Source organism: Haliotis asinina, chromosome 3, assembly GCF_037392515.1.
Source record: "Haliotis asinina isolate JCU_RB_2024 chromosome 3, JCU_Hal_asi_v2, whole genome shotgun sequence".
Lineage (NCBI taxonomy): Eukaryota > Metazoa > Mollusca > Gastropoda > Lepetellida > Haliotidae > Haliotis > Haliotis asinina.
In genome coordinates this window covers 356,189-369,705 of record NC_090282.1, presented here as the reverse complement: position 1 = coordinate 369,705, position 13,517 = coordinate 356,189, and the positions used below count along the sequence as shown (strand labels likewise).

Below are 13,517 nucleotides of genomic sequence, written 5' to 3'. Positions count from 1 at the left end.
TCACTGTCACATATGACATGACCCTTTGTAGCATGAGACATTTCTGAGATAGAACAATAAGTAAATGTAAGTTCAGCAATAAGGAAACAAATTTAACTCATTTAGTGTTTGTACAACCAGATTATATCGTGCTCGGCCATGATGCCCAACCCTTCATTTCTGCTACCATGTAAGGTCTTTCATTGCTGACAGACACCTAAGAAATTCATCTAATACCTTTCAAGATAGGATGAAACCATGACAAGTTCTTTGAAACAAAACAAATTCTATTTCAGACAGGTTGGAGTACACACACAAGTGGCTAATTGCAAATGTGTGTTTGTGTATCAGACTGACACAGTTCTGAAAGGGTATATTACAGCCATGTTTCCTTGGATCCCTTCTAAACCTGTTTCATGCAGTGTCATGCTTCACAAACACATAGTCCAAGCACCATTCAGATCCTGCTCTGTACAATCACAGAACTCCTCAGTATACATCATCTTCAGATCACTCTTAAATAGCCATTACAGCTCTCTGACTCTCTCTAATCTGCCCATCTTCCCAGTGCACCTTCCATAAATGTCCTCCTTTACCAACATCAAAAAAATCTTATTGTCTCAAACAGCATTTGAAATCTCAGATATCTGCAGCAAACCTGCAAAGAGGTTCACTAAAATTTCTGTTTATCGTGTTGTGAATGTAGATTACATCCAGCAACAACACTATCCACCACCACCACATCCAGCAGCAATACCACCCACCACCACATCCAGCACCAGCACCAGCACCACCACCACCACCACCCACCACCACATCCAGTACCATGCAGCTCCACATCAGTAACACCCACCACCACACTGAGTACAGTGCCACCAACCACCACATGCAGTACCAGCACCACCACCCACCACCACCACACTGAGTACAGTGCCACCAACCACCACATGCAGTACCTGCACCACCACCCACTACTACATCCAGCACCATGCACCTCCACATCAGTAACACCCACCACCACCACTTACAGTACAGTACCACCAAGCACCACATCCAGTACCAGCACCACCACCCACCACCACCACATTGAGTACAGTACCACCTACCACCACATCCAGTACCAACACCACCCACCACCACCACATACAGCACCATGAACCTCCACATCCAGCACCACCCACCACCACCACCACTTACAGTACAGTACCACCAAGCACCACATCCAGTACCAGCACCACCCACCACCACCACCACATTGAGTACAGTACCACCAAGCACCACATCAGTACCAACACCACCCACCACCACCATACCCAGCACCATGCACCTCCACATCCAGCACCACCCACCACCACCACCACTTTGTGTAAGTGCCACCAACCACCACATCCAGTACCAACACCACCCACCACCACCACATACAGCACCATGAACCTCCACATCCAGCACCACCCACCACCACCACCACTTACAGTACAGTACCACCAAGCACCACATCCAGTACCAGCACCACCCACCACCACCACCACATCGAGTACAGTACCACCAAGCACCACATCAGTACCAACACCACCCACCACCACCATACCCAGCACCATGCACCTCCACATCCAGCACCACCCACCACCACCACCACTTTGTGTAAGTGCCACCAACCACCACATCCAGTACCAACACCACCCACCACCACCACATACAGCACCATGAACCTCCACATCCAGCACCACCCAGCACCACCACCACTTAGAGTACAGTACCACCAAGCACCACATCCAGTACCAGCACCACCCACCACCACCACCACATTGAGTACAGTACCATCAACCACCACATCCAGTACCAGCACCACCCACCACCACCACCACATCCAGTCCAGTACCACCAACCACCACATCCAGTACCAACACCACCCACCACCACATCCAGTCCAGTACCACCAACCACCACATCCAGTACCAACACCACCCACCACCACCATACCCAGCACCATGCACCTCCACATCCAGCACCACCCACCACCACCACCACTTTGTGTAAGTGCCACCAACCACCACATCCAGTACCAACACCACCCACCACCACCACATACAGCACCATGAACCTCCACATCCAGCACCACCCAGCACCACCACCACTTACAGTACAGTACCACCAAGCACCACATCCAGTACCAGCACCACCCACCACCACCACCACATCCAGTCCAGTACCACCAACCACCACATCCAGTACCAACACCACCCACCACCACCACATACAGCACCATGAACCTCCAAATCCAGCACCACCCACCACCACCACCACTTAGAGTACAGTACCACCAAGCACCACATCCAGTACCAGCACCACCCACCACCACCACCACATTGAGTACAGTACCATCAACCACCACATCCAGTACCAGCACCACCCACCACCACCACCACATCCAGTCCAGTACCGCCAACCACCACATCCAGTACCAACACCACCCACCACCACCACATACAGCACCATGAACCTCCACATCCAGCACCACCCACCACCACCACCACTTAGAGTACAGTACCACCAAGCACCACATCCAGTACCAGCACCACCCACCACCACCACCACATTGAGTACAGTACCATCAACCACCACATCCAGTACCAACACCACCCACCACCACCACATACAGCACCATGAACCTCCACATCCAGCACCACCCAGCACCACCACCACTTAGAGTACAGTACCACCAAGCACCACATCCAGTACCAGCACCACCCACCACCACCACCACATTGAGTACAGTACCATCAACCACCACATCCAGTACCAACACCACCCACCACCACCACATCCACCACATCCTCACAACAGTTTCCTTGATATGACTATTCAATGAGATTCAATAATGTTTCATAACAAATCAGGATTGTTAGTATAAGCTATTCTCAGAGTGAGTTTAAATTGAGTTCATATCAAGGGCAGATAACTTCTACAAGCACCATGTTTTATCCACCTCTCTACCATACTACCGTCTTCCCAAGTTCACTGAAGGAAGAAACCTGATGAGTATAAGGTAGCTTTATTTCTTCTCAGGAGTGATGCGATGTTTATCCATGATGGGTTTGCTATTGATTTTTTAATTCCTGTGAGTTGCTCTCTATTTAAGTTAATAGTGTAAACTTATGACACCCACCTACTACTATGCAGTGTATCCCCATAGCACCACCCTACCACCATGCAGTGTATCCTTTATAAGGGATAACGGAAGACAAGACAAGACTGATGCATTGCTGTAACATGGACGACCTGCTAACAATACTCTGACTTGTTTGGCTCACCATCTGGCTCATGCTTGGGTATCGCAATACTTAAAGGGACCATCCGTCTCATGCTTACATCTCACATTCCTCCCCTCTAGACGGATCTAAGATTACAACATCGATACTAATCAAAATATTTTTACATGGTGTATTGCTTAAAGTTTCACATAAACATCACCAAAGATTTTACTCACAACAAAACCCATCTGAAAATGTCTCTTTTGAGGTTTAGGACCAGTTGGAACTGCAACATTATCACCTACTTCAAAGCTTCTTGATTGTCTCTCACACGTTTCTTGACATTCCGGTTTGGCTTGAACATGTTTCTTTGAGCAAAGTTCCCACAGACACAGAAAAAGTGACACATCGTTTGGGAATTTTTCACACTGGTGTATACATAAACTCACTGGTCACCCAGGACAGCACACCTGGCAACTAACTATATTATATGTGCCATTAGTTAACCAATAATGAGCAGCAATCAATCAATCAAGGCATTGGCGCTTAATTCTTTGTAGGAAGGATGTTGTTTTTACACGCGTACTTTACGACAGAGTGTATTCAGCATTGTAAATCTACACTCATGAACACTGCCTTTTGGACAAATCAGCTATGGAAGTAATTAGTCAATGAGTGTGTTATGGATTAATCCTTTGATCAATGTTTGCTTTCGTAACTTAGCTGATAAACCCTCTTGCATCACTTACATGCACATATTACATAACATGCAATACATTTGACATTACAGACCTTAATTTATAATGATGAGTATTTACTCCAGACAGGAGAAATGCCAGATGGGAACTTATGTCGAGTAATCTTTGTGGTGTTACCACTAATTATACCCATTATAAATTCATTAACTGACCATCAAGTGAATGATGACAAATAACGCATAAGAAATACGTACAGAACTTCGATGTTACATAAGAAATACGTACAGGCATTTGCTGTGTACTTGGGTAAATGGGTATCATCAGGTTTTTTACATAAGATAATTTTCACATTTCTCTACCAATGGCAAAGTCGTTGCTTTTAGTTTACGAATTCAGATAAATCAACTGTGTGTTTTTATTATCATAGATAGTAAATCAGGGTCATAGCTAACAAAATTTACGTATGATGTTTACTATGACAGCTGGACCAAACTATCTACATGTAAATATAAAGCTTTGAAATCTTTCAGACTTATATGAAACAAATGGCTTGCTACGTGTATGTAGACATCATAATTTCACATGACTCGATTAAATATCAAGGTCAAAAACAGAAATAGGATCAAATTGGATCAGTCACTGTACCATCCAGGCATCAGAAAAAAACTACCCTTTTGGGATATTTTGTTACAATCAGACAAGGAATACCATGGATATTTTTAAATAACGACATGTGATGGGCATCCGGCATGAAGAAATTCTGCTAATGTGGACAGGAGCCCAGTCCCTTTGTCCGTCACGGTTGAGGGAGCGGGTGCTGACCAATTTGCAGCTTGGTTTCGTAATTAGACTGTTGGTGAGAGACATTATTCGCTCCGCATCAGTGCCCTCTTAAAGAGGACACACATTATTTGATCTACCAAACATGGCGAAATAAGGTGATACTCCCATTGTTCTGTTTCAACATGAGTTATGAGCCAACACAATTGCGGATAAAATTTTGTCCCAATTTCTTTCACGGGTTGCAGCCTTCACCATAGATGTTTCCAAAGTTCTGTGTGCCCTTTCTATTGGATTTGCTTGAGGACAGGCTATCAGGGTAAAACTGAGCACAAAACCATATTGATTCATGAAATCTTTAAATTCTGTAGACATGAAAGTTGAACCATTATCAGTGTGTAGTGTATGTGGTGGTCCAAAGCTGGAGTATTTCAATAATATACATTGCTGATGCAGAGATAGCTGATTGTACAGGAAATGCAAACAACATACATGCCAGATCATCCAAACATGGTCAACAAATACTCACAACTTTTTGATGATGTGGGGAGTGGTCCTACATCACAGTGGATAATTTGCCATGTTACTGAAGCTGTTGCACCAGTGGGACTCTGTGGCACAGCACAAGGGCCTTCAGTACATGCTGAACACGTATTCTCAAGCTTGTCCCTGTGTAATGGACTTATCAGTTATTCTTGCTAAATTCCATGTGTGTAATACTCCAAAATGAGCAAGATCATGATCACAGTCATAATAACATACTGTTTGTGTGTTGATAAGGCACAGATAGGTAATTGTAATCCTGAATCTTCCACAGGAAATCTTGACAGAATGTCACTTGGAATGTTATCTTTCCCAGGTATATATTCTACATCAAACTGATAATCTGAAAGTTTTAAATACTGTCTTGTGCATATATCACATTTTGATTACATAATCAATGTCAGAGGCTTGTCTGTGTGGACAATAAATGCAGAAGCATTAGGACTAAAGTCAGGATGTGAAAACAATGGGTGCCTTAGTGAGGACAGCCTTAACCCTGTCAAACAGACTCTGAGTCATTAAAGGGAAACTTTTATCAAGCAACTGGTCATTGAAATTTTTCTCAGGTCGAAACAAAATCTTAAGCTCTTATCAACTTTCTTTACCAATACAGTGATAGTAAATGAGAGTTGATGTACTAAGTTCAACTATACCATGATCAACCATTGATTTAGTTTGCTCATCAACAACCTTATGAGTACAAAAGTATATGAGTACAAAACCGCTTGTGACGCTGTGTAAGCATACTCAAATCTGCATTTGGTTCAAGTGTAAGCTTGAATGTATGGCTGTTCGTCTTGCCTAAACCTGTAAACAGTGTATGGTTGTATTCTATGAGCAATGCTATCAATGTTTTATTGTGTAAATTATTCACAGTGCTTTGTTAAAATGCAGATTGCTCAACTCACTCAGCTCACTTTTGTAAGTTGAAGGTGTATTTGAACACACCGATTCCTAACACTCCCAAGCCTCACCAAAAGTCTGACATCAGTTTGGCTACAAACAACCCTGTCATGGTTTCAAAATTCTCATTACATTCAATCATCATGTGTTCACTGTCACCAAGGTTCCAACTGTAACGCCAACAAGCACTAGGTTTCATGAGTGACGTTGCAATTAAATTAGACTGGCCAAGGAGAGTGATGACACTGCCCCAGAAACTAATTTTAAGCCATGAACCTCAAATAAACTTTTGAATGCAAACAAAACAACAATATGGTTTTACAGTTTTTTTTCTAAAACACAGGAAAACGTGATGACACATGACATGTAGAAATACAAGCACAGTAGTTTCAAGCTTTTATTTTAAGCCTGACCTAGTTCTCAGGCAAAAATATGAAGTCACACACAAGAAATTACATCACAAATCTCAGAGCCTAAAATACAACTAAGTTGTATGAATATAGATGCATGTATTAACTGTACCGATAACAATGACTTGTCAGATAAGCTTTCGACTTTGTTTCTTGTATGGACACACCATTAGGAAAAGCCAGTGAGCTAACACTAATGCATGACACGCACACACCTGAATCGATGACCGCTTCCATACTGAGCCTTCCAATTTCAACAGTATTGGATGGTGAATCAGGTTGTACAGCATTCACTCTCTTATGACAGAATCATGCAATGGAACGCATAGGTGCACCATGCCTTGATGCCTCCAAATGACAACATCGGCTCCCACAGCATCTCCTGCCAGAAAAGTATACTTTAGTACAATTTTAGTTCTGAAGGCAAAGTGTGTCTCTATAAATTCCACTGGTGGAAGTGCACTCCAATTAGAGATATTGCGTGTGTATGGATATAGAGGTGACAGGAACCAAACTACTGATCAGGTCAGTTGTCCCTTCGGGAAGCAAACAGGAAATACCACATATTGCAAGCCAGATATACGAGAATTTAAAGTAGTATAGATCCCGACAAAGAAAGACAACTTCTGACATAGCTGAAGTCTTCGACACCCTGCTGGAGAAATGTTTCGGCGTCCTGCTTTCCGACAAGGAGAAACACATTGTGGAGCGATTGGGCCACACCTTCTACGAGCACTACCAGATCCCTTGCCAATTTCTCGAACTCTGTTTGCTGTGCTTTCACAAGTTCGTAGAAGACAGCAAAATAGTTGATTTTCTCTACATCTACCCACCCAACCAATTTTGACCTGCAGCGTTCAAACTTCAAATCATTCTTGCCAAAGACTGCTATTTGATTCGCTGACCAGTGAAGGAGAAACGTTTCCAGTGTGCAGATACAAGATACGAGAAATGGTTTGAGATGCCGGTGAAATAGAATGCCTCCAGTTGGTGGGTGGACCATTTTGGTGTAGACTCTATCAAAATCTGCTACTCGCCCATATCAAAAAAGAAAGATGATTGAGAAGTTGCAGTTCCCCGGAGACCAGTGCATGTTGTGGGGGTCTCCGAGTTTGACCCCATGTTTGGGTAGGGTACTGTGGTGCTTCCACTGCAGGATGTTCCGTAGAAGCATGGTGTCAATCAAAATGTAGACCGATCTTTGCATCTGTTCCACCATCCAACCCTCCCTCTGGATATCAAAATGACTCTGTTCTTCCTCCTCCTGCTGCTCCTCTTTGTTATCGTCAACATCCAGACTAGATAAGACATCTAACAACATATTCACAGTTTGCTTCATATGAGTCTCAGATTTCCCTGTAGGGTTGTAGAAGTCTTGAACGGCCAGCAACATGCAACTGGACATTGCTACTTTCGATCCAACTTCAGTCACCTTCTACAGCAGCAACTGTTCGACAACCAGTGCTTCTTCTTCTTCGACAGGCAGTGACACACTTTCCACCATGCAGAGTATCCTCATAGCTCCACCCTACCACCATGGAGTGTATCCTCATAGCTCCACCCTATCACCATGGAGCGTATCCTCATAGCTCCATCCTACCACCATGGAGAGTATCCTCATAGCTCCACCCTACCACCATGGAGAGTATCCTCATAGCTCCACCCTACCACCATGGAGAGTATCCTCATAGCTCCACCCTACCACCATGGAGAGTATCCTCATAGCTCCACCCTACCACCATGCAGTGTATCCTCATAGCTCCACCCTACCACCATGGAGAGTATCCTCATAGCTCCACCCTACCACCATGCAGTGTATCCTCATAGCTCCACCCTACCACCACGCACAATATTCTCATAGTTCCACCATGCAGTGTATCCTTATAGTTCCACCCTACCACCATTCACTGTATCTTCAAAACATCACCCTACCACCATGCAGTGTATCCTCATAGCTCCATCTTACCACCATGCAGTGTATCCTCATAGCTCCACCCTACCACCATGGAGAGTATCCTCATAGCTCCACCCTACCACCATGGAGAGTATCCTCATAGCTCCACCCTACCACCATGGAGTGTATCCTCATAGCTCCACCCTACCACCATGGAGAGTATCCTCATAGCTCCACCCTACCACCATGAACAGTATCCTCATAGCTCCACCCTACCACCATGGAGTGTATCCTCATAGCTCCACCCTACCACCATGGAGAGTATCCTCATAGATCCACCCTACCACCATGGAGAGTATCCTCATAGCTCCATCCTACCACCACGCAGTGTATCCTCATAGCTTCACCCCACCACCATGGAGAGTATCCTCATAGCTCCACCCTACCACCATGGAGTGTATCCTCATAGCTCCACCCTACCACCATGGACAGTATCCTCATAGCTCCACCCTACCACCATGGAGTGTATCCTCATAGCTCCACCCTACCACCATGGAGAGTATCCTCATAGCTCCACCCTACCACCATGGACAGTATCCTCATAGCTCCACCCTACCACCATGGAGAGTATCCTCATAGCTCCACCCTACCACCATGGACAGTATCCTCATAGCTCCACCCTACCACCATGGAGTGTATCCTCATAGATCCACCCTACCACCATGGAGTGTATCCTCATAGCTCCACCCTACCACCATGCAGTGTATCCTCATAGCTCCACCCTACCACCATGCAGTGTATCCTCATAGCTCCACCCTACCACCATGGAGAGTATCCTCATAGCTCCACCCTACCACCATGGAGTGTATCCTCATAGCTCCACCCTACCACCATGGAGAGTATCCTCATAGCTCCACCCTACCACCATGGAGTGTATCCTCATAGCTCCACCCTACCACCATGGAGAGTATCCTCATAGCTCCACCCTACCACCATGGACAGTATCCTCATAGCTCCACCCTACCACCATGGAGAGTATCCTCATAGCTCCACCCTACCACCATGGAGTGTATCCTCATAGCTCCACCCTACCACCATGGAGTATATCCTCATAGCTCCACCCTACCACCACGCACAATATTCTCATAGTTCCACCATGCAGTGTATCCTCATAGCTCCACCCTACCACCATGGAGTGTATCCTCATAGCTCCACCCTACCACCATGGAGAGTATCCTCATAGCTCCACCCTACCACCATGGAGAGTATCCTCATAGCTCCACCCTACCACCATGCAGTGTATCCTCATAGCTCCATCTTACCACCATGCAGTGTATCCTCATAGCTCCACCCTACCACCATGGAGAGTATCCTCATAGCTCCACCCTACCACCATGGAGTGCATCCTCATAGCTCCATCCTACCACCATGGAGTGTATCCTCATAGCTCCACCCTACCACCACGCACAATATTCTCATAGTTCCACCATGCAGTATATCCTTATAGTTCCACACTACCACCATTCACTGTATCTTCAAAACATCACCCTACCACCATGCAGTGTATCCTCATAGCTCCACCCTACCACCATGGAGAGTATCCTCATAGCTCCACCCTACCACCATGGAGAGTATCCTCATAGCTCCACCCTACCACCATGGAGTGTATCCTCATAGCTCCACCCTACCACCATGGAGAGTATCCTCATAGATCCACCCTACCACCATGGAGTGTATCCTCATAGCTTCACCCCACGACCATGGAGAGTATCCTCATAGCTCCACCCTACCACCATGCAGTGTATCCTCATAGCTCCACCCTACCACCATGGAGAGTATCCTCATAGCTCCACCCTACCACCATGGAGAGAATCCTCATAGCTCCACCCTACCACCATGCACAATATTCTCATAGTTCCACCCTGCAGTGTATCCTTATAGTTCCACCCTACCACCATTCACTGTATCTTCAAAACACCACCCTACCACCATGCAGTGTATCCTCATAGCTCCATCCTACCACCATGCAGTGTATCCTCATATCTCCACCCTACCACCGTGGAGAGTATCCTCATAGCTCCACCCTACCACCATGGAGAGTATCCTCATAGCTCCACCTTACCACCATGGAGTGTATCCTCATAGCTCCACCCTTCCACCATGCAGTGTATCCTCATAGCTCCATCCTACCACCATGCAGTGTATCCTCATAGCTCCACCCTACCACCATGGAGAGTATCATCATAGCTCCACCCTACCACCATGGAGAGTATCCTTATAGCTCCACCCTAGCACCATGGAGAGTGTCCTCATAGCTCCACCCTACCACCATGGAGTGTATCCTCATAGCTCCACCCTACCACCATGGAGTGTATCCTCATAGCTCCACCCTACCACCACGCACAATATTCTCATAGTTCCACCCTGCAGTGTATCCTTATAGTTCCACCCTACCACCATTCACTGTATCTTCAAAACACCACCCTACCACCATGCAGTGTATCCTCATAGCTCCATCCTACCACCATGCAGTGTATCCTCATAGCTCCACCCTACCACCATGGAGAGTATCCTCATAGCTCCACCCTACCACCATGGAGAGTATCCTCATAGCTCCACCCTACCACCATGGAGTGTATCCTCATAGCTCCACCCTACCACCATGCAGTGTATCCTCATAGCTCCACCCTACCACCATGGAGTGTATCCTCATAGCTCCACCCTACCACCATGCAGTGTATCCTCATAGCTCCACCCTACCACCATGGAGAGTATCCTCATAGCTCCACCCTACCACCATGCAGTTTATCCTCATAGCTCCACCCTACCACCATGGAGTGTATCCTCATAGCTCCACCCTACCACCATGCAGTGTATCCTCATAGCTCCACCCTACCACCACGCACAATATTCTCATAGTTCCACCATACAGTGTATCCTTATAGTTCCACCCTACCACCATTCACTGTATCTTCAAAACATCACCCTACCACCATGCAGTGTATCCTCATAGCTCCACCCTACCACCATGGAGAGTATCCTCATAGCTCCACCCTACCACCATGGAGAGTATCCTCATAGCTCCACCCTACCACCATGGAGTGTATCCTCATAGCTCCACCCTACCACCATGGAGAGTATCCTCATAGCTCCACCCTACCACCATGGAGTGTATCCTCATAGCTTCACTCCACGACCATGGAAAGTATCCTCATAGCTCCACCCTACCACCATGGAGTGTATCCTCATAGCTCCACCCTACCACCATGGAGAGTATCCTCATAGATCCACCCTACCACCATGGAGTGTATCCTCATAGCTCCACCCTACCACCATGCAGTGTATCCTCATAGCTCCACCCTACCACCATGGAGAGTATCCTCATAGCTCCACCCTACCACCATGCAGTGTATCCTCATAGCTCCACCCTACCACCATGGGGAGTATCCTCATAGCTCCACCCTACCACCATGGAGTGTATCCTCATAGCTCCACCCTACCACCATGGAGAGTATCCTCATAGCTCCATCCTACCACCATGGATTGTATCCTCATAGCTCCACCCTACCACCACGCACAATATTCTCATAGTTCCACCATGCAGTGTATCCTTATAGTTCCACCCTACCACCATTCACTGTATCTTCAAAACACCACCCTACCACCATGCAGTGTATCCTCATAGCTCCATCCTACCACCATGCAGTGTATCCTCATAGATCCACCCTACCACCATGGAGAGTATCCTCATAGCTCCACCCTACCACCATGGAGAGTATCCTCATAGCTCCACCCTACCACCATGGAGTGTATCCTCATAGCTCTTGTCAACATCATAATACAGAGAGATATCCTTGCCAACATCAGAATACAGAGACATATCCTTGCCAATATCAGAATACAGAGAGATATGCTTGCCAACATCAGAATACAGAGAGATATCCTTGCCAACATCAGAATACAGAGAGATATCATTGCATAATACATCATAATACAGAATCTTACTTGGTTTAACTCAGTTTTGCAGTTGCATCGTTTTCTTGTTTGGAACTGTCATACTGTTTCATTCAATTTGTTTGATTATTGTATCAATAAAAGCACACATAGGAACAAATATTTCCTGAATGGTACATTTGTGTATTTTGACTTCGTTTAAAGTCGTTTTGCATTTAGAAATGTATGTGGAGATATTATCTGTAGCAGAGTAAAGACTTTAAAGGATATATTAGTAATCACCAGTTGTTGGGGAAACACTTTTTCGCTGGGACCTTGTGTTTCCAGTTTTTACTAAACGGCATTTGTAGTGTTGTCAAGCGCAGATTACAGTGTGTTTGCCTGCACTTGTTTTTGATCATTGTCACTTACTGGTGCAGCTGCCTTTAGTGAAGTGGATATACTGGTTCATTTACTGACAGTAATGGCAGCAGTGACAACTTCTCATCAGCAATAACTTGCTCACACTGCTGACAAAATAATCATCTCCAACTGAGTGAATTTTGAAACACAGGTACCTGTACGTGTTCTGCTTGTGAATATGTTCTCACAACAACTCGATCAATAAGAAGCAGAGGCCTGTCCCATTCCCCAAACAGACATACACTTTACACCAGTTTATGGATGTGACACATTTACGTCCTCATTCTGGAACAGTGCCATTTATTGCCTCTGATTGCTCCACTTATAGACAATGGATGTATCATCTAATCCAAAACTTTGACTAGATTCAAGGAGCTTCATGCATGCTGTTTGTTTAATGCTGCTGGTATCAAGACATTAGAGCATAAAGCATCTGGTTCCAGTTAGTTAAGTAGACCTTTATCCTCAATTTTGTACAAAGATTTCGGAACATGCTGAATTGTTCTTAAGGCTGATTCACTATCATGGGGAACTGTGTGAAAGTCATGATGACATTGTGCAAGGGGAAGCACAAGCCTATAAATGCACTAGAAACTCAACTCCACAAAGATGAAGATAGGGACAGGAAATCCCAGACATCTTGGAGTCGAGATCCAGGATATCTAGGAGACGAAATTCCCACAAATATTAGGACAGGAAATCT

General features: G+C 45.5%; 2 protein-coding genes across 3 annotated transcripts in view; both read left to right on the top strand.

Moving 5' to 3' along the window:
- LOC137279140 (kin of IRRE-like protein 2) overlaps positions 1–13,517 on the top strand; it is a 318,732-nt gene that overhangs the window by 90,234 nt on the left and 214,981 nt on the right. The window lies entirely within an intron of this gene.
- LOC137277256 (uncharacterized) lies at positions 1,408–2,287 on the top strand. The gene is made up of 2 exons (XM_067808916.1): positions 1,408–1,620; positions 1,817–2,287. Exons 1-2 carry the CDS (start codon positions 1,408–1,410, stop codon positions 2,285–2,287), a joined length of 684 nt encoding a protein of 227 aa, XP_067665017.1.

Excerpts from the sequence above, each read along its gene's own strand:
- LOC137277256 (XM_067808916.1), top strand. The coding sequence starts at position 1,408 with ATGAACCTCCACATCCAGCACCACCCACCACCACCACCACTTACAGTA. Across the intron at positions 1,621-1,816 it reads CACCACCACCACCACTTTGT|TACCAGCACCACCCACCACC; the intron begins GTAAGTGCCACC and ends CACCACATCCAG.